Source organism: Astatotilapia calliptera, chromosome 4 (assembly GCF_964374335.1).
Source record: "Astatotilapia calliptera chromosome 4, fAstCal68.1, whole genome shotgun sequence".
In the NCBI taxonomy this organism is placed as follows: Eukaryota; Metazoa; Chordata; class Actinopteri; order Cichliformes; family Cichlidae; genus Astatotilapia; species Astatotilapia calliptera.
This window is the reverse complement of record NC_137425.1, coordinates 2,493,291-2,514,662: the sequence shown is the minus strand read 5'-3', so window position 1 is coordinate 2,514,662 and position 21,372 is coordinate 2,493,291. Positions and strand designations below refer to the sequence as shown.

The 21,372-nt window shown below is 44.1% G+C and overlaps 2 protein-coding genes across 5 annotated transcripts in view; one reads left to right on the top strand and one right to left on the bottom strand.

Moving 5' to 3' along the window:
• Positions 1 to 1,459: 1,459 nt before the first annotated feature.
• Positions 1,460 to 15,513, top strand: LOC113020214 (nuclear distribution protein nudE homolog 1-B-like). 2 transcript variants are annotated; one of them, XM_026163985.2, is made up of 9 exons: positions 1,460 to 1,772; positions 2,561 to 2,684; positions 4,380 to 4,533; positions 7,143 to 7,291; positions 9,620 to 9,756; positions 9,839 to 10,105; positions 11,148 to 11,233; positions 11,591 to 11,736; positions 12,086 to 15,513. In XM_026163985.2, exons 2-9 carry the CDS (start codon positions 2,599 to 2,601, stop codon positions 12,132 to 12,134), a joined length of 1,074 nt encoding a protein of 357 aa, XP_026019770.2. In that variant the 5' UTR covers positions 1,460 to 1,772; positions 2,561 to 2,598; the 3' UTR covers positions 12,135 to 15,513. The 2 variants fall into 2 exon arrangements, with proteins under 2 accessions (XP_026019770.2, XP_026019769.2); XM_026163984.2 differs by having other exon boundaries at positions 1,460 to 1,914.
• LOC113020211 (uncharacterized) overlaps positions 15,025 to 21,372 on the bottom strand; it is a 36,256-nt gene continuing 29,908 nt past the window's right edge. For 2 of the 3 annotated variants that reach the window (XM_080300724.1, XM_026163981.2), the window contains exons 39-45: positions 21,201 to 21,329; positions 20,770 to 20,858; positions 20,296 to 20,419; positions 19,978 to 20,186; positions 19,778 to 19,886; positions 19,521 to 19,693; positions 15,025 to 17,847 (exon numbers count right to left, since the gene is read on the bottom strand). In XM_080300724.1, the coding sequence (XP_080156850.1) occupies positions 17,622 to 17,847; positions 19,521 to 19,693; positions 19,778 to 19,886; positions 19,978 to 20,186; positions 20,296 to 20,419; positions 20,770 to 20,858; positions 21,201 to 21,329 (1,059 nt within the window). In that variant the 3' untranslated portion in view covers positions 15,025 to 17,621. The other variant, XM_026163978.2, reaches the window with a different exon arrangement.

Below are 21,372 nucleotides of genomic sequence, written 5' to 3'. Positions count from 1 at the left end.
CTCCTTAATCCCTTTGCAAAAGGACAGAGTTGACCCAGTCATTCCGACCTCTGACCCCATCAACAGGAAGTGAAATTTTTACCCAATCAGAGTGAAGGACGCTGCCAAGTGCCCTTCTTTTCTAACCCTGGGAAACATAAGCGACAGACTGTGAGGGGGCGGCTGCAGAGGACTTAAATTTAAGCACAGGTTTAGTAACTGATACAAAAAAAACCCACAATGGTTAATATAAATAACCATTAATGACGTCATCTCAGTAAAAAAGTGATCACATGATGAAGCTTCTGTTGCCACCCAGTGTTGGAAAGTGATTTTGGTTTTTATAAAATTGTTTTAAAAAGCTGAAACTCACATTTGGGTTGGCAGAAATAAAAGTAACTTGAAGTAAGCAGACAAAGAAGTTGAATATTTAACATGCTTCTTGATCTCTTTTTAAATCACACATCCACACAGTTTCAGCTTTATCACACAGCTCCTTGTCTGGTTATGTGAAAACAACAAGTGGTTTTTTTCCACTGAGAAACCCTGAGGTTTCTTTTGAGTAAGTACTTGGTGACAACACTCGTCCTGTGGTCTTATTGGCCACAGAGCCAGGGATGCCTGCAGACAGATGAAGGGAGACCGAAGCTGCAAAGGCAACTAGGGGGGACCAGCACTGCCAAAATAATGAGGTCATAAATAAATGAATAGCTCTACTAAAAAACAAAACAAAAAAAACATGCACATATACATTTGCAAAAAAGTATAAGCATGAACGAATCTTCCTTTAGCCGTCTGGCTTCTGTCTCACCCTGTTACTACCATCCTGTCCTGTCACACCAGCCCTTTGTTTTACAGATTCTGAGCTGAGCTACATTTGTGACCTCACCAGTATCCTCGTCATTATTGGTAGTGACTGAAAGAATAAGAACCAAGATACCAGTAGCAGAAATAAGCATCTTCTAAAAGTGACAGCTGCATCCTTCAGTATTGGCTCAACATCTGACCAGGATGCCTTGGACAAATGCCGGATGGATGGTACATTATTATCTTCTCCAAACAATATTATTTCTTATGAATGTACTTTTTTCTTTAACAATAAGAAAACTTAAGGTGCACTCCAAGAGAATACAAAAATAATTTAAATGCCATCTTTTAACAATATGCAATACAAACTGTCGTGAGCAGGGGCTCTTTAAAGTAGAACGCACACACAAAATAAACAACAAGTAAATAAAATAAAAGCTTTCCTGAACTTTTTTGCAAAAATAATTTACCACCCTTTCAAAAAACAAACAAAATCTATCTGAATTTATCACTTTTCTTTATGGCTGGCAGCTATTTATGAAACAAAAAAAATTGTTAAATAAATATAAACATAAATATATTTATATATGTTTTTATTTTGCAATTAAAAATAATAATGGTCTTGTTAATAACTTTTACATGCCTATATTCTAGAACTTTTTAATATTTGTTTTTTCGACACATTTCCAACAGCACTTAAAGGCAGCATCCTCTGGTAATCCATCAAAAACGTCTAGACTCTTGGGACTGTTAAGATCCCTTTTGGTAGATTCCCCCATTCTACATTGATATCATTACTGTGATTGGACAATAATTATAAACCCCGCCTGCCAGTCCTTGATTGACAGACAGTTCACCAATAGCGAGAGGCAACGAGGCTCCCTTGTAACCTCTGATTGGTGGATTGGTCTGGACAATATGAATGGCAAAGTGTATTGTTCGACGTCTTCCCAAAGAGCAGCAACTTTGCGGTTCTCCAACTTAAGGCGAGTCCGTTAAATTGGTTTGTTTGAACGATTCTGCTTGAAATTTCATCGTCAAAGCGCCACAAGTTAAAGAAGACATGGAGAAGATTTAGATTTAGTTCAATCTGGTTAATTTGTCGTCGAACGGAGACAACTGTTGAGCGTAAGTAGCTGAAGTCATATGTTAGTCTCAGCGGGGATTTAAATGGTTAAACTCCGTTAGCCCAACTAGGTGGCTAGCGGTGGCTTGTTTGCAGTCATCTAACTTTGTTGTATACGAGTTAAAAACCAATACGACTCTAAAGGAATGTGTTACTAGTATGAAAAAAAAGATAAACTAAGTTCTAGGTTTTGATGCAAGTCTTACTGCTCATTAAGTTCCCTTTTTTGGTCTCGCTCACAGTGTGACCAGACTCCATGTAAGTTTTTCATTTAAAATCGTTTACATTAGTTCAATTGCTTACACTATTTGTGGAAGTTGGAAATATTATTACGTTCTTGGACGCAACACGGTATGCTCCTTAATTCGGCATACACTCAGGTGTTCGATAAACTGCACTTAAAACTGAACGATGTTCTCCAAGCACGCCCTTACACCACGGATAGCTGCGACGAGCGAACTCTGAAAGTTCAGATTTATTTTGTATAAATTCTGCTTCTTTTCGTGCCGGATTATTGCGAAAACTCACAAGAATCATCTCAATTTATTTCCTACTTCAGGTCCTGTTTTTTCACAAGCCTGTGTAACAATGAAGATAAACTGGCCGCTTTCAAACAGTAGTTCAGCTCTTTATTGAAATTGCCCACAGACTAGTGTTGGTGTGTGAGAGAAGAGCCTGCCCTAGAGATGGGGGACCGGGAGCCTCCAGTGTTTGGGTCCCTGGAGGAAGAGCTGGAGTACTGGAAGGAACAGGCTGCCAAGCACCAACAGAGGTATGGCCCCTGGTGATCTTCTTATAATTTTATTAATTTATAAACCCTAAGCTGTATATAGAATGAAGTGGATGTGTATCTTAATCTCACGTTAAATTCACCGCTGGTGGCGTGTTTAAAAATAGTTGGGAGTGAGACATGTTTATCACTGTGTTGCATCACGTTCTTCTTTTATCAGCGCTCAGAGTGTTTAGAAAACCAAATGTTTCTCCGTTCTCAGTGGATATTGGATTTCAGCACTCCCAGCTGTCGTAGGTTTTTGTTTCATAATGTGCCAAATGTTTTCGACAGGTGATCGGTCAGGGGCCGCTAAAGCACGTTTAACATACCCCGGATATTTTTTCCTTATCTGGCTTCACTCAAACATCCACAAATAAATCAACCTGGGGTCTAACAGCGTAGCCGAGGCAGGGTTTGCAGCATCTGACCAAGCAGAAACACTGAGAGGTCTGCTGGCAGCAGCTGATTTTTAGGGCATGTGGACACGTGTGAATGAGAGTTGGCTTTACGAGGTTTATTCAGTCGGGCTGGAAAACTGTTGCTATGTTCATAAAGTTTATTTGAAGCCCAGAAGGAAAGCTGACTAAAAGCATGACTGTATAAGTTAAGTCTTCTGTTAATCTCACTGTATTTTTATTTTGTATCATTTCTGCTCCATCGTTAGGAGTTTTTAACGCTCTGAAAGCAAAGAACACAAAAGCAAAATTCAAATTTGGGTTATCAATAAGTAAGAACGCCGTTTGAAGTTTACATGTTTAGGCTCATAGAACAATAAAATGGTTTTTAAATCGTACATAACGGAACGAAAAGCAGCAGTGACGTTGCTTCAGTGGATCTTTGTTTGTTACTGGTGCTCTTATAAACTTCAGATGCTCTTACTATCTGGGTGCTGAGGCCTTGTTTGTCTTCAAGCAATGCTGATGCACATTTCCAGAGAGCTGATTGGCCAGTAGAAAGTGATTTAATACCTGTTGATTTGTGTTCTCGCTTCTGAGCAGGTTAGGTCTGGAGCGTAAGTTACCATGGTGGTGAACCGCATGTGTAATACTGCGTCCCTGGGTCCTAAAGCTGCCTGCTAGTACGAGCTTTCAGACTGCAGGCGGGATGGTTTAATCTGGAGCTGTGTGTTGGAGTCTGAGCAACACGCAAATAATAACAGGTTGTATGTTTCTCTGCAGCCTGAGTTAGGGTTCGGGGCATATGTCATTCAGCATTAGTGGGGCCTTCACAGATGTTCATATTACCAATCTAACATGCACTGATGCTCCGCCAGACCATCGCTGATGCAGGTCTTCTTGCAGTTTACTGATACATGACACATGTTGCTGTAATCAAATGAAAAGTGAAAATAGATTTGTCAAAGACTAAACATTTATTTGTAATTAGGGAGGTCTGCAAATGAAGGCCGCCTTCTTTTTATTTTTATTTTACACAGCATCCCAACATGCTTGTACCCCCTCCCCCAGTTAAACAGCTTCCCATAATGCTGACTGTGGTTATGTTGGTCAAGTTGGGTCCAGCTGCATCTGGTTTAAATTGATCCAGATCTTTGTCTTAAACATCGTCTTGGTCTGATTGTTTTCACTGGAAGAACCAAACTCACAACCCGAGCTGTATTCATTTATGAGTTGGGATTGATTTGCAGTGAAAATATCCAACGGTAACAAACATGCGGGGCATGTTCTGTGTTTTCAGTGCAGAGGAAGCTCAGGAGGAATTGCAGGAGTTCCAGCAGATGAGTCGGGACTACGAGGTGGAGCTGGAGACGGAGCTGAAGCAGTATGAGACGCGAAACCGCGAGCTTCTGACTGCCAACAACCGGCTGCGCATGGAACTGGAAAACTATAAGGTACGGGAGACGCAAGGAGTTCTCAGTATTCTGCATCTCAGCTCTCCAAGCTAACTCAAGACTGAAAACTGAGACTCCACCAATGAAGAAATGAAACTTTCCAGCATTCAGCAGCAGAGAAGACCTCCAACAGAGCCCTGATTTTCAAGATACTCCCTTTGATTCTCTGAAGCTACAGTCACAGTGGGGGAAACGGTGGTGGGAGACCACAGCATGACCAAAATTATTGCAACTGTGTGCAATGAACTTCAGCACAGGAAGCAGGTCTGCGACCAGCTGCAGACATTTACAATCTTCAAAGTGACTTTGGTGCGTAACTGTAGCAACAAGACAGTCAGTCTGCTACCAGCGTGCAGCTGAACGAGATGGAAAATCAGCAAAAAGTGCAAATCTGGAGCCGTGTACACCGAGATTCACATTAACAACTAGCTTTCAGAGTCCTTTCGATTCAAAATTCCTCCACAAATAGTGACGTAGTTGCTGCAGGATCATTTGCTTATTTTCCAGACATGCACATCATTTTTTAGTCAAAGTGAATATGTTAATGTGCTGAGGAAATGCAGCGCTTCAAACACAGAAAATAATGGGCAGATTTCAAATATGAGAATCTTTGACGAAGCAAAATGAAGAGAATCTCCACCTAATCAAATACCTGCACCACCTCACCTGGCTCATCTTGATGTGGAATAGCAGTAGCTTTACTCTGAGCTGCCATGCTATAGGAGTCAGTTTCATAATTTATAAAGAAAAAGTAGTGAAAACCACAAATGAGACGGTTCTGTTCAATTCACTCTTTCCTCAGTTTTCTGTTTACTTTATTCACACAAAGTAAATGTTGAAAGGGTTATTGCACTGGTGACCGAACCTGTATTAGGCTCGGATATATGGCTAATTTTTCAGTGTTTGATGTTTAAAAAGCATAAATGTTGTCTTTTAAGATCCTGCAGAAACTCTGAAAGGAGCTTCTGTGACGCAAGTCCGTATCTAAACTTGAACTAAAGTGTTCAGCCGTCTTTGAATTTGCATTCAGCCGACTGACCGTCGAAGCGGCTTTGATGAGGATTTTCATATCGCTCAGCTGATTGCGAGTCGGGTTTTCTGGCTCTGGTTTGCCTGCAGTGAAGAGGAGCCGCTGCTCAGCGTAAGCAGCGCGCTCTTCGCTCTCACAGAGGATCGATTCAGGCCAGAGAGAGGCAGCTGACGCCTCCTGCGCTCCATCTGTGTCTGGAGGGGATGGCAGTACCTCCAGAAGATCCTTGGTACAAATCTCATTAGTTTGTCCCGCTGCTGTGCACAGAGCCGGGTGTGCGCCGGCATTTTGAGGAGCTCGGTTAAAAAGCAAAAAGGGGACAATGGCGCAGAGTTTGTTCATGGTGGGCGCCGCGCCCCCGGTGCCAGGCACAGTGAAAATGACGTCATGCCATTGTGTTTGATGGTGAACCGTCCCCACACGCTGCAGTGATAAGACGGTTAACAGCTGTATCTGCTGTTGCGCTCACTGCTCAGAGCCAACATCAACCCTGACGCTTGCTTGTAATGATGACGGTGCCGTTTTCTCCTCGTCATACAGAACGCAGCAGCCTGACGCTGGACCCAGACTTCTGTGGAGCGTCTGTGCAGACGGCTCCGGCGTTGCTGCCTGTGTGAGCAGCATCGATGGGGACGGTGGTGTCACCAAAACGGTGGAGAGAGAAATGCATTTTTTATATTAATATCTAAATATGCAGCACGATTCATGACTAAGGTTTTGAAATAAATGCTGAACACTGGCTGCTCTGTCGTTCACAAGAAATATGAGAAAATGTTGACGTCCTGGAGGCGAACCCTGCCACAAAAAACCTTCCACGTGTACGAAATAAGAGACAGAGTTCAGATGGTCTCGCGGCACAGAAAAGGCTTCATCTTGGAAGGATTTTTGCTGTGCTGGATGAGAATTTATTTATTTATTTTCTGACAAGGCCAAAATAACTCCAGTAAAGTAAGCGAAGGACCAGACTTTGAAGAACTGAAACATGGCGACACTTTGCTGAATCAAACATTTGAGCCCAAACTTTCAACCTGGCATAAAAGATTCGACTAAAGAAATGTGAACATGTGAAGTGTTTTTGTGACAGACTGGGTGCAACCAAGTGCCCGAAGATACAAATGAAATTTGGTTCTTTGCTAAATTGTCTGACTGACTCGTCGCTTTAGCTTTGGAGCCTTTTATGCTTGAATGATTCGTAGGTCGGTGTGAAGCAGCTTGACAAACAAAAGGTTCTGACAGAGCTCGGGTCTAAAGGCTGGATTGAAAACGAGCGAAAAAAGCTCTTCAAGTCTGACATTTGTTTATAAAGGTTGAATATTATGCCTTCAGTCGTGGTTTCTTCATTTGTGAGGCATTTGAAAGGTTCTCTGGTGAATTTGATTCTTGAAACGGTTTGTTTTTACTAAAAGTTTATTCATTTATTTCTGCCTTTAAAGCTGAAATCAATCCTCTTGAATATTTGTTGAGGTTTAAGCCGAGTTCCTGAAGATCTGCTCCACTCCAGCCGCCGAGGTCTGTCTTTATTTTGCTTCTCATTCTCTCTCTGACTGTATTTTTCTTGTATTTTCGTCCCTCCTGCCAGGATAAGTATGAGACGCAGCACTCTGAGGCCTGTCGGCAGATCTCCAGCCTGGAGGGAGACCTGGCTGAAACCACTGCCGTCCGAGACCAGCTTCACAAATACATCAGAGAGCTGGAGCAGGCCAACGACGACCTGGAGAGGGCCAAGAGGTCAGGAGGAGCATGAGCATGGTTTTATTGAATTTCCAGAAATAAATGAAGAAATTTAAGTTAAGTGGAGGTAAAAGAAACTGGAAAATTGTACATCTGTCCACCAAAACGGGCTCGAAACCAGCAGAAGACAAATGTAGAGAAACGACAACAAAAAGCTGCAGGGCTCCAGGTTTACTGATTTATTAAATAAATGACATTTTGAACATGCATGCTCTTAAATCAGATGATTGTGGTACCACCTTAAATCACAGCGCCCAATCAGTTCTTTGATATTGTCCAGTTAAAATATAAAAATGAGCCTTAAGATATTTTTCAAAAACAAAATATTAAATATACAGAAATAAAACATTGATAAAATATGAACAATGTATGTTTTTATAACCTATTAAATAAATTAGAAGAAGAAACAGTGAAAATAATTGAAATAATTGGGGGAGAATAAAAAAAAAAAAAAAATATATATATATATACATACATACATACATACATACATACATACATACATACACACACACACACACACACACACACACACACACACACACACACACACACACACACACCGGTAAATGTAATAAGGAAAAACTCCAAACATTCATAAATTAATTAGTAAAATAAATCCTTTTTTTTTTTTTTTTTGTTTTTTTTTTTTTTTAAACATGCACTAACCAGCTGGTAAAAATGAAATGAGCCTTAAAAACAGCAGCAAGCCCTCCTCCACGACCAGAAGCTCTCAGAACATTAAAAAAGGTTCAGCCGGCACTAGCTCAATGAAGGTGCTTAACTCAGCGGGAGAAATCCAGGTTTCAGTCAGGAAGAGCAAATCCAGAACACGAGATACAAGGGCTGTCTCCCAATTCAGGGTCTGCAGCGTTAAAGTACGCAGCCTCAACGATCCTCAAGGGCCGCGTACTCAAAGACCGCTAATGCCGGAAGTGCGAGGCTTGTGAAATGGGACGGTCTAGCCTCCGTTGCGATGCCCAGGTTGCCTAGCAACCATGATACTAACAGCTGGAAACGTGTCATACAGCTGTGTTTGACAGAGATGAAGGAGACAATCTTTTGTTCATTTGTTTGTTTCTACATGAGCTTTGATCATTCTCTGTAGGATTAAGCTCAGCTATTGAACGCCGTATATTTTAAAGTAAAGGCTTTAAAACCAAGTTAGTACAAACGTCACTAATGTCACATGACTTTGCTGACATGTGGCCAACAGGAATGTTTAATGTTCTTCGTTATTAAACATTTGCACATAAGTGACGTAATATTCAGTACTTAAAGTTTACTCTTCGGGAGCCCCTCATCCGCAGTTTTTTTTTTTTCGGCAATTTTATCCACACCCACCGCCGCGCTATGCATTCTGGGATATGTTGGGCCACGAAGTCTACACCGCCACAGCCTTAAAATTCAGGGAAATGAAGGACGCATTTCAGGGCCGCATTTCGAGCAGCCTTTGAATTGGGACAGCCTTCGGCGCGCCGCTGTGACGTAATCGGCCTTAAAATGCGGCCTTTAAGGCTGCAGACCCTGAATTGGGATGCAGCCAAAGAATTCCTTCAGTATGAAGGTCTTGTTTGCCACCGACCTGGTATTTATTAGACCCAGCCTGAGAGGAACTGGGCCCAAAACTTCCGAGGCATTAGCAAGCAGATCCACCGGTCGAAGGTTGTTTTGTTTTTTTTGTTTGTTTTTTTGCCAACTCCACGCCAGCACAAATGTCGTAGAGGACAGAGAGTTGCAGGACCATTTTCGAGAGATGCAACGGGAACCAACCAGGAGTCCACGGCACGCAATGCAACCAAAAGTCACGGATGGAGCGGAGCTCATAGGGAAAATGAGAAATCTAGGATTTCAGCTTGACAAGACGACCTCCACGGTGACCCCGTCTCCTGCGTCGCTTCCGCAAATCCAGTGACAGTGGTAGGGAACGCCAGTACGGTGGTACTGGTTCCAGATAGGGAGGCAAAAAGCCTTGGTTGTCACATCCAGGCCGGTCAGACATCCGGACATTTTTTTGACTTAAAGACACTTTTAGTACAATTTTACCTTCATAAATGAATCTTTTCTGAGTAACAGGTGGATTCAGATTTTATTCAGTTTTTCAGTTTTGATCCTTCATAACTCCAGAAGTTCAGGAGAAACATGAAAAACACCTTTCATAGTTTCAACAGCAAAACTGCAGCGGCTCTGGTGTCTGCTCATCTCCATGTCTGCTTTGCTGTCCTCTTTCCTGGTCTCTCTTGTTACAGGACAGACTCGCTGATTTTAATGCAGTGACCCTGTAAACGGTCTGTTTTGTGACGTTTCTGGTTCGGTGCCTTTCAGGGCGACGATCATGTCACTGGAGGACTTCGAGCAGAGGATGAATCAGGTCATAGAGAGGAACGCCTTCCTCGAGAGCGAGCTGGACGAGAAGGAGAACCTGTTAGAGTCCGTCCAGAGACTGAAGGACGAAGCCAGAGGTGCAGCGAGATCTTTTTCTTCTGCAGTTTCGTTCGTGTTTGCTTTTGCTCGTCTTCATCACTTCTTTGTGTGTCTGCACAGACCTGAGGCAGGAGCTCGCCGTGCAGCAAAAACAGCAGGTACAGGAGAGGAAACCGTCCTTCAGCAGTGCAGCCAAAGAGCCTTCTTCATCAGCGTCGTTGTCCTCGGCTGGGCTGCCCACCCCTCCTCTCACCCCGTTAGACAAAAGAACAGAAGACAAACCCGCGTCTTCGTCCTCTAACCAGCCCCTTCCCTCCGCCGCCACGCCGCCCAGACCCCCCGCCTCCGCAGAGCCCTTCAGCACCCCGCAGCCCCCCGTCAGCAGAGGTCAGTCTATGTTCTGTGGTGGTGTTAACCTTTTTACCATCCAGCTCTGTTTATGAAGTGTGACTTTCTCAAAATGTGCTTGAAACACAACCTGAGCTCTTCTATAATCAGTCGTATCTGAGCCACAGCGATTCCAAGAACATGCTTTATGCCTGATTCAAGAAAAAGCTCCAAAAAGTTTCAGATCCCTACAGATAAACTCTCTTTAGTGACACTAAAACAACTATAAAAGCTTCTGGCATCATAAAAAACAATGCTGTTCTTTTCTTGCTGCTAATTATGGATTTGCCCGCGATAAGCGCTCAAACTGCTCGGCTGAAATCCAACCAAACTGCCCGTGTTTACTGCTGCTGGGAAAGGATCAGCGCTGATCCTGATTGGTTGCTGAGCTGCCCCGTGGTGGAAACTACACCGAAAATACTGGGGGCTCATTTTGTAGTTGGCAACAGTATCCAGGAAGAAAGAAAAAATATGATGTTTTTTGTTTGTCTTTTCTGAACAAAACCGCCAGTGGAAAGGCTGCAGCAGCACTTTTAATATAGAAAATCCCCTTTGGTGTTTATTTTCTGTGGATCCTGAAGGAGAAACGGGTCGAGCTCAGTGTTCAGCTTTTATTTTACTTTATTTGTATGTGTCAGCTGTCCTGCATGGGTTACCCTGATCCTGTGGAGTGGGTTTTGCAGCAGTAGTCTCAGTTCTGCAGCTTCAGTTTAGGTCCGTGTGGGTCCGTGAGTCGGGTCTCATCCTGCTGCAGGTTCTGGTTAGCCTGACATCACCGGTGGAGTCCGACTCTATCGATGGGCGACCCTTCCACCAGAGAAACACGAGGCAGGAAAGGACGGAGCGGACTCGCCAACAGTGAACTTTCACAATAAGAGTGTGATGATTGTTGATAAGTTTGAATTGGCTACAGATGATGATCATATTCATGAATCTGATTATTTGTGAATGTTTTCTTTAACTAACTGCTTTATCGAGTGTAAATCGGTCATCCTGCTCGTCTGTTTTCGTTATCACTGTGAGCTGCGTGTCTGTTTCTCAGGTGAAAGCCTGTCTGGGACCCCGCTCACCACGTCGGCGAGGATCTCTGCTTTGAACATTGTCGGAGAGCTGCTGAGGAAAGTCGGGGTAAGAAGCTCGGCTCGTGTTTTTCATCATCTGACTTACCGTCATGTGATGCTGCAGGCAGTTTCTCAGAGTCCATTAAACATTACACAGACTTATCTTTGACTTTTGGGAAGAATAACACAGCCAGTGATTTTTCTTTCTTTCTGTTTTTAAATCACCGGTACAGAGTGAAGACAGTAACTTGGCATATTTTTAGATAAACAATAGTAAGATGGGAGCAAAGCAAGAAAAGCCTTAAAAATTATACAAAAGGTACTTGGTGTCACATGACAGGAACATGTGGTCCGTTATGGCCGGTGGTTTGTGACACTCATTAAATCAGAGATTTGAACCTTTCGTTTTTTCTTCTCCGTTCAGAGTCTGGAGTCCAGGCTGGCATCGTGTCGGGAATATGTCCAAGAGCAGGCGGTGAATCGCAGAGCCCACGCTGGTGGACAGGGGGCAGCAGCGGGTCAGAGCAGCTCCTCAGAGAGCCATCCAACCAACGGCCTCTACAACAAGGGGTGAGCTTCTGTGCAGCCATGAAAGGCAGCGTAAGACTCACTGTAAGTCTCCTGCTTATCAGGGGAACCTTCATATTACTGAGAGAGGCCTAAAAATTTGGATGCATGTGTTTGGTCATCTAAACTTTCCACTGTTGCTTTCCTCGCCGGTCAGCATCGAGCGCATTAGTGAGATGAACGACTGATTTTCTTGCTGTAACGTACGATGCTGCAGCCCCGGGTTGTTCTGCAGATTTACTGATCTTTATTAAAGTCCGTCCTGTGAAGTGGAAATACTCACTCTGTTGTCTGATCAGAGATGGCACTGAAAGACGTTCAGAGGTTGTGACTGTTTACTTGTTGTTTCCAGGCTCGTTAAGAGGTTGGATTTAGGAGCTGGATCCAAGCTGCTGCTGTGAAAGTAAAAGTGCTGCTGGGCCCGTCGTCTCCGTCCACCCCGGGTCTCCCGAACGTGACACAGGTATCGCCCTTGTCGCCTCTTCAGGACACAGACTACCGAAGCTCTGAGGACACGTTACTCCAGACACGTCGGGATGTTTTTGTTTGTTCGTTAACAGGACTCTTTTCAGCACTCGCACTTGGCTTTGAACTGATCTACTGGACCCTCTCAGCTCCTTTTGTTTGGATCTTCTTGTTTTCCCCTCTCCCTCTAAAAGTTTTGTTCAGATTAAACACAAAGTGAGCTTGAGAGACGTCTGATGGCTGAGCACTGGACGGGCACCTTTATGCACACACTGGGGGGTAAAACTGCCTTTAAACCTCCCGACAGTCAAGAAGCTTCCACCGTCAGGAGTGTCTCTGAGTTCACACAGAGAGGAGATGATGAGCACACGTGGTGGCCTAGAAAGACGATATGTTTACACATTCTTACAGACTGAGCAGAGACTTTGACTACGTTACTTAGGGCTGGGCAATGTGTCGATTTGGTAAATACGTCGATATATTTTCAAAAAATCCACATGGTTTACTTCTACGTGTAGCGTGAATAATGACTTGAAATGTAACGGTACATGTTAACTTAATGTCTGTGGTAGCAGAAAACTTGAGGAGAGGGAATCGGACTTCGTTAACAAAAACACATTTTTACCTCGCAGGAAGCCGGATTTACCCGTCACTTCAGATCCAAACTGACTGCAGGGTTTCTGCCGCTGTGCTACAACCCTGCCCCAAGCTGCTGGGATTAATGGCTTTTCCTAGCAAAACCTCTGTAACCACCTTTATCATAGTAACTAAAGCTAAACTAAAAGGGCGGCGTGGCAAGTCAACTACTAAAGGCCCATCTTGAGCCAGGAAATACCCCAGAGGTGTTTCCCAAACTTCCACGCCACCACGTTTATTAGAACCAACCGAAACTATTGAACGACTAACTCTGCCAGTAACCACCGCCGTGCAGTAACACGAACTAATGATGAGCAGCTTCTGCTCTGGCAGGTAAACTTCCTGTTTTTGTGAATGGAGTCTGGTGGAGCGTTGCAGCTTCTTGTTTTACCACAAAGCAACTGTGAAAAGTCTTTTTTAACAGAGCTTCCACTTAAACCCGCAGTGACTGAACCTCAAACAAGCAGCGTTTATGTTCAACAGCAGAACGAAAGGTGGACGCAGACTGTTGGTGAGCGGTCACGTGACCGCTCAGGATGTAATGTGTATTAATGTTTTTGTCTATATCGCCCAGCTCTAACATGACCGAAGATTTTACTGCTGAGGCAGCAAAGCTCAGAAGAAATAGTGTTGTTACCTTTGACCTTTTATAAGGAAGTCACAGACAGCACGGTCACGGAAAGGTGACGCGCTGTCTGTGACTATTTTTGAAGGATCCTGCGACACCAGGTGACCTTTTTGGGATGTATCTGTCAAAGGTGTCTAAATGTGTTTATAATGATTAATTGAATGTGAGAAGTTGGCTCCTCTGCAGCTCCATGTGGCCCTTTGGCCTCGTTCTGTGGTTCACTCTTTGCCTTCTGGTTCTCGGGCAGTTCTCCATGAATTTCATTTTAGTTTGTCAAAGTCAGGCTAAAACCTAGATTGAGGTGGGCCGAACACAGTAAACGGTTTTGTTTGGGTTTATTAGTGTTATTGTCTTAATTATGGAGTTCAGCTCAGTTTGTCATCAATAACCTGATTGTAGAGGAAGGAGGCTTTCTCACAGTTTAAGTTTGTGGCTGTCCGTCCACACGTGGCGTTCATAATTCTGTCATCTACAATTATTTCACGAAGACTAACCGATGGACATAATGAGCTGGTCTGACTCCGCCCTCCTGGATTGTAACTGGTAGTCTTTGTTCTCAGTGTAGTGCAGCGTAAACCAGCTCTTCACCACTTTGCTGTTTTTAACTCGCAGTCTGACTGCAGGATGAAACTTTCTGAAGAAGCAGCTGAATGATTTCTTTCAAAATCAGAGCGAAAGCATTGTCCACCTCGTTTGGTGCGTTCACACTAAAGAATCGAAGAATCGTCATATGAAAATCCACAATTATTCAATCGTGACAGCCAACGAGACGAGGAAGAGTCCAGCCCACAGCTGGAATAACGTTTCAGTAGCATATTTTCAGAGTTTCGCAGGAAGTCTTCCTTTTCTCCACGTTCTCCAAGTTAACTTGAGTAATGCCTCGAGATTCAAACAGCGACGGGTGTCAGGAGAATCTCAGCTGATCGCCTGAAATATTTTTACCTCCATTCATGTCACCAGCTCAAAATTTAGTCTCCTTCTTTGCATAAACTTTGATTCTTTTTTCTGTGAACGCACCATAACGCTCAGGTGAAGAAGATGAACCCGATAAAACCGGTTTTATTTCTCTGTGTGGTGGAAACATTAGGAAAGATTAGCCGTGGATATTCATCGTTCCTGGATGATGATTACTAATGATTCTGGAGACTTCCCTTCAGACCAAAGTTCAGTTTTATACTTAAAATGTTTCACTTAAATCACCAGCTTGACGTGAAATTTACAGGTAACATTAATGCCTCTAACAGGGTGAAACTTTATAACTTATTGTAAATTCCTGCATTTAAACAAACAAGAAACAAAACTTTTTAACCTTCCAAAACGAACCAAAGCTACCAACAGAATGTAAATAACTGCTATAAATTTGTGCCCAAATTGTACCAGGATACAGTGCAGCAGGTCTGGGAAAGCAGCCGCAACATCTGGTGAAACACTGCCCCCTGCTGGTTAAAGATTGCAAACGGTAGTTACAAAAAGTACCTCTGGCGACCCTCAGGATATTTCAGATGAGCTTTTATGCTTATAAAAATATTTGTTCCGTCCAAAAGTTTGATGTTATAGCTAACGTGTAGATGTTAGATGATTCTAATGATGGAGATTTGTGAGATCTGTGTGGCAGACGGGTAGTTTAGGCACTTTTTAGTCTGTGGAGACGTTTGTTAGATCCCTCTGCAGGGCTACTTCTGTCTTTCCAGGAGTGAAATCTGAAACATCTTCTGTTTCTGAGGAGATTCGATTACTTCAGTGAAGGCTACTCGTGTTTTATGTTAAAAAAAGTATGTCGTAGTGTTGTCTACTCACTGTAGGGTCACTAAAATGTAGGATGAGGATGTGTAGGTTGGGTTGCTCAAGCCTTGAGTCAGGACCTGTTATAAGTAGCCGCTCAGGGTGGGAGTAAAGCAACAGGCTCTGGTGTTTTTCTTTTGCCTTATGTGACTCTGTAAAATGAAGTGCTTGCATGCTCACATGAAGTGCTGAAGACCTGTTCTGGCCTTTGTTGTTTTTTACCTTCAGCGCTGCTTCTGAAAAAGCAATAAAACTTGAAACGCACAGAAGGATTGTCCTTTTTCATTTTTATTTATCACAGGAAGTGGAAACAGAAAACATTTGTAAGAGTTTGGTTTCAGTCTGATATCATTTCTGTGGTTTACAGAGCACAGACTCCTGCTTCACCCTTCGCCAAGTGTGGGGGACTTTGAGCCTTCTGTGAGTATCTGTGAGATTTAAAACCAAGTGTGTCAGGAATTAATGTGGACCCGGTTGGATACATTCAGTTTCCAAACATACAGATTTTCTCTAAATATTCCTGAAACCCTCAAAGAAAGTCCAGAAAGGATCGCCTCAGTTTGTGCGCTGAAGAGTTGCATATGATCTCCCGAATCCTGGCAAAGCCAGAAGGTTGTTTAGACAAAACAAAAGATCTACAGGTAATATTTTGACAGGAAAATCACACTGATGACACAAACCGAGGCGAGCAAGGCCGACTTCTTATATAAGAGTTATTTAGCTTAATAACACTCCACGTAACAAAAGCTGAAACGGCAAACGTTCATCTAAAGTGTGCAGCCTAAATTCCTCCTGTGTTAAAGCAGCGCAGATTGTTAAAGTGTGACGGCAGGGCTGGAGCTGGCAGCTCTTCAGCTGTTGTCTGAACCTTGTTTTATTCAGTTTGACATTGTGAAGCCAGGATCCTCCCCACAGGTACACGGATGGTTTTAAAAACTGCTTTTATCCACCTGTTGTACAGTTTAGAACACAGTTTACTGTAAATGAAGATATTCCAAAACTGCTAGGTTTGGTTTTTGGGTTTGTGCAGTTTCACTGCATCTGATTGGCTGAGTAGACCTTTAATAAAGGGTGATGCTGCCATCTGCTGGTTAGGAATGCTCCTAACAGCACTTTAAAGGAGAACTATTGAGCTAATTTATTCATCTTAAAGCTTCTTTGTTGGTCTAAAAACTGCTGCAGTGTTGCACTGTAGACACATCCTGCTCATGTTTGTCTCCACGTTATGATTCTTAGACTCCACCTGAGGAGCTTTGCATGATTCATGTCCCATTTGTCCACCTATCTTCAGGTGTGTGTGGCTTGTGTGCCCGAGATGAGCAAACTGTGATAAACAGCGTTTAGAGCAGCCGGAGCTCTGGGCTCACAGGGACTCTTGTACATAATCATCTCATTATTAGAAACCCTATATGAGCGTAGACTGCTGGAACAGTGAGAAGATTTAAATGTTTTCCACCAGTTGATTATTAATAATTCTTCTCCTGTGGAGCTGCTGTCAGGACAGGGATGAACAGGCTCAGATGCAAAGCTGCAGATATTTGTGGAGCTCTGGAACTGAAGTTCATGTTTGTTTTTAACTCCAGCATGTGGTGGGAGGTTATTTGGACAGGAGATGCCAATTAAATTTTACCAATTCAATGAAATTAATTTCTATATTTCTATAAACTAGAGCGGCAGTCTTTGGCGGGACTAATGGGACTCATTAAAATCAGCTTTAAGAGTTCTTGGGTGAATTTAGGAACCTTACTGTGGTGTTTTACATGTATTTGCAGGGATAAAATGTTTTTTAAAATAATTGGAGATATGTGCATATTTATGGAACAACAAAAGAAGGGAAATTCATCCACAAAGAATCATAAATTAATTAAATTGGTCTCAAATCTCACAGATTATTTCCTATAGAAACAGATTATGTATAAAATGTAAAAGCGTAGGCACAGAGGCTTTAAAATGCTCTCAGATGTGACGGTAAAACAAATTCTCACACTGAGGAAGTGAAAGTGGAACATTTGGAGAGTTTTTGCTCGTAAAATAACATTTTACTGACTTTTAGTGTCAGAAATAATTAAAAATAAATAAATGATCAGACTAACAGGTTGGTAGCATTGTATGGATGAAGTATGAAATACTTGCGCTAATATTTCTAATATTTGGGACATTAAATTGTAGCTTCAGGCTATTAAATGACTTTTTTTCTTGTTTTGTTGGGGATAAATTTGGTCCGTCCACAGTTTGTCCCTCAGTGTGTTTGGAATAACTTAAAAACAAAACTATTTGCTTCAAACATAAATCCATAGTATTGATTAAATATCCAGCTCCTCCTGTGACTCTACGCTTGGTTGTTTCCTAAAACACTTCTTTATCTGCTCCTGGTCGTCTACTCATTGGGGGAGCAGGTGTAGACCTCGGCACGGGGCTCCAGAGGTGGGGTGCGGGCGGGTGAGGGAGGCTCTTCCTCGTGCAGCTCCACCGAGTTCTCTTTGATGTTGCTCCTCCGGTTGATGCTCCCTCCGAGCCCCAAACTCCTCATGCTGCCGCCACCACTGCTGCGAGGAGTGGAGCTGCTGTACAACATCTCCCCACCAGCACCGCTGCCGCCACGCCTGGGAACACCCGACACATCGGGAGGAAGAGGAGGGTCAGAAAGAGAGGAAAGGCGGCAGAGGAAGAGGAAATGGCTTTCTGCAAAGCAAAATAATTAAGAGGTAGGGCCTGAAATCCTGAAGCAGGAGTAAACTGGAGGCAGAGCAGTGAGGGGGGGGGGGGGGGAAGCCCGCTGAGGAAGAGGAGAACCATTCCCAGAAGGCTTTGAGTTTGCAGATCAGAGGCGCCTGAAGACGAGCGTGAAACAAGAGCAGCGAGACATGAAAGGAGCAAAAGGAAATTTAAAATCACAAGTGAGCTCGTCTTCGACACTCAGCCGCTACAAACACGAGAGCGTTCGATACATTCAACAACAAAACACTTTGATTTGTGGAGACTGTCACTGAGGCTCATTTATGAGGGAAGTGTCCTGTTAAAGCTGAGCTCTGATTGGTTACTGAGAGGGAGCCGATGCTTCCAGCCTGTCAGAGCGCAGGATTAACCAAAGAGCCCCACCTTAACACCCGGAGGACACACATCTGTTTGGGGCATCCAGTGAAAAAACTAGTTGGCGTACCTGCTGTGGTGACTCCATCAGTGTTTTAAAGCAGAGTTATTAACTTACCAAATATAACCAACTAGTTTCCAGCATTTAATTTGGTCAAGTAACTTTTGGCATCTCCACCTAAGCAGGAAGATTTTAATGACTACACCTCGACAGGTAGTTTTTCTGCTAGAGTAGCTAATGCGTCCAAATTTGTCTGTTATGAACTCTCCTCCACCTTTCTTCTGATTGGCTGTCTATCTTAAAGACGAGGTTTAACCAGAAGGTGGGCGGGGCTTCTGTGCCGTGTGACCATATTAGCGAGATCCTCTCTCTGTGACGACATTCAGATTCAAGAGAGGACAAAACAGTAACTGAGGGATTGCTGTTCATACACTGATCAGGCACAAGGTTATGACCACACACAGGTGAGAGGAGTAACACTGATTCTCTTCATGGCGCCAGCTGTTAGTGGGCGGGATATATCAGAGAGCAGGTGAACATTTTGTCCTTTTTGCAGAGCTGCAGACCAGAACATGGAGCCCTACCATCCGCGTGGATGTTACACCTACTAAAGCATCGTTGCAGACCATGTACAGCCTTTCATGGAGGCGATACTCCCTGAGGGCTGTGGTCTCTCTCAGCAGGCTAAAGCTGCAGAAATGGTTCAGGAATGGTTTGAGGTGTTGACCTGGCCATCGAATTCCCCAGATCTCAATCCAATCGAGGGTTTGTGGGATGTGCTGGACAAAGACGTCTGCTCCATGAAGGCCCCGCCTCAGAGCTTACAGGACTGTGTTGATGGTGCAGCTACCACAGCACAGCCTCAGAGCTGTTCTGGCAGGAAAAGGCGACCAACGCAATATCAAACAGGTGTTTATGATGTCACGCCTGATTGGTGTGTACTCATCGCACCATAAGAAAATGCATTGCTGCATTTTCTTATGGTGCGATGAGTACACACCAATGCTTATTATGCCCGCCCACTGTGGAACAGCAGATACGAGAGGAAACAATTGTCATTTGTCTTGTTTCAAACTCCAGAGCAGAAGAGGCGCTGAGGTGACCTTTGCTCACATTGTTCTAGTTTTGCTTCGCGGTGGGTGTGACGTATTTATCGAACGTCTCTGTGCTCGAGACCTTCGTTACCTGAGTTTGCTCCTGAGCGAAGCAACCTCTCTGTTCAGGGCGTCATTGGACTCTGCCGCCTCTTCCAGCTCCCTCTGCAGCTTCCTGCGGGCTGCCACCACGCGCTGCGCCTCCTCCTCCGCTTCCTCCAGCTGATGCTTCAGCTGCTTCACCCGCACGTTGCTCTTCTCCACCTGCAGGGGGCAGACATGGTTTTATTTACAGTTTGTAAATGACCAAAACTCTGAACTGTCATTCATCCTTTGATCTTGCGTCACCTGATCTTTGTACTGCTGCGCCTGCTTCCTCTCGTCCTCCATCTGGATCGTTAAATCTTTCAGTTTCTTCTCTTTCTGGCGCAGATTCTTAGCGTTGGCCTGCCGCTCTCTGCACAACAAAGTGGCACAAAGTCATCTCCTCAGTGCTCGGCACACGTTGAGTTGGGATCAACACTCCTCGTCCCACCGTGCGCCCTCACCTGCTCTCCACCTCCAGCTGCTCCTCGGCCTCTCGGAGTTTGGCCTCCAGAGCAGTGATGGAGGACTTGAGTTTGGAGCGGCCCTGGTCCTCCAGCTCCTGCAGCTTGGCCTTCAGCTCTCGGTTCTGCCTCTCCAGCTGCTGCCTGGATCCCTCCCTGCTCTGAGCAGAAGACCTCTCCGTGGCCAGCTCTGCTCCGAGCTGATCCACCTGTAGGAAAATCAGTTTCAGTGGCTGTTAGAGGAACTGAACTTGAGCATCAGCTTCACTGGTCAGGCCTGCTGTAATGAAATGAGATTAGAGACGATCATGAACCTACCAGCTGCTGGCTCTTCCTCAGCCGGTCGTTGAGGCCCTCCATGTTGGCCTGCTCCTCCTCCAGCTCCTCCTCCAACTGGCTGATCTTAGTCTCCAGACGACGTTTTTCATCGGACAGCAGTGACCTGAGCGAGGACATTCAAGTCAGAGTTAGATTTCGCCATCAGAAGACTAGAGATATAAATGACTCAGATATTTAACTAAATCTGAAAACATGATCAGTGTTCTTGCCGATTCCTGATTAATTCATTTACATTCAGAAATGTTTTCATTTAACCTTAAAATCTCAGTGACAGCCAGCTGGGACGACCTTTAGTGGATGTTAATGATCCCTAGATGACAAATTCCAGTGAATTTATTGATCTCTTGGGTTTTCCCCTCCCAAAGTAAAGACTAAAATTCCAGGAAGTGAAGTTGAAGCTTGATGAGACTCATGCTCCTCATTTTAAATGCATCAATAATGTAAGACACCTACTTTCCAGATGAGTTACTGGCCAGTTCCTCGGACAGCTCGTCTCTCTCTGTCTCCGCCTGCTTACGAGCTCTCTCGGCAGCTGCCAACGCCTGGACAGATGGAGACAGCAGTGTAAGAAACGATTTCCAGAGGACAACCTGTGCAATGCTGGTGAAGCCTGAAACCTTTATCGTTCCAAAAAGTGCTAAAAAACACTTGGAAGAAACTGATTCTGTGGATTAATCGCATAACGATAATGAGTATCTGCGTCTGACTGATTGAACTCGCTGTATAAAATCAGCTTTAGCTCTCCAGGCACGCCCTTTAAACCACATTTCTTCTGACCGCCCCTCCTCAGGTGGCCATATTGGGTCGATCCACCTCTCTGTGATTTCATACAAACTAAAGACTAAAAATTCAACGTTTAGAGCAGGCAGCTCCTACGGCCTTACCTCATTCAGATGCATGATGTCGGCCTCCATGGCCTTGGACCTGCGCTCAGACTCTCTGGCTGAGGCAAGGACCTCCTTCTGGGCTGCACGGGAGTCCTCCAGCTCCCTCTGGAGATCTTTCATCTGGCCCTGTGAGGAGAGCAAGGAGGCTCATGTGGGGTTTTGAACTGGT

Coding starts and splice junctions, on each gene's coding strand:
- LOC113020214 (XM_026163985.2), top strand. CDS start 2,599: ATGGGGGACCGGGAGCCTCCAGTGTTTGGGTCCCTGGAGGAAGAGCTG. Junction 9,757..9,838: donor ACTGAAGGACGAAGCCAGAG/GTGCAGCGAGAT, acceptor GTGTCTGCACAG/ACCTGAGGCAGGAGCTCGCC. Junction 11,737..12,085: donor AACGGCCTCTACAACAAGGG/GTGAGCTTCTGT, acceptor TGTTGTTTCCAG/GCTCGTTAAGAGGTTGGATT.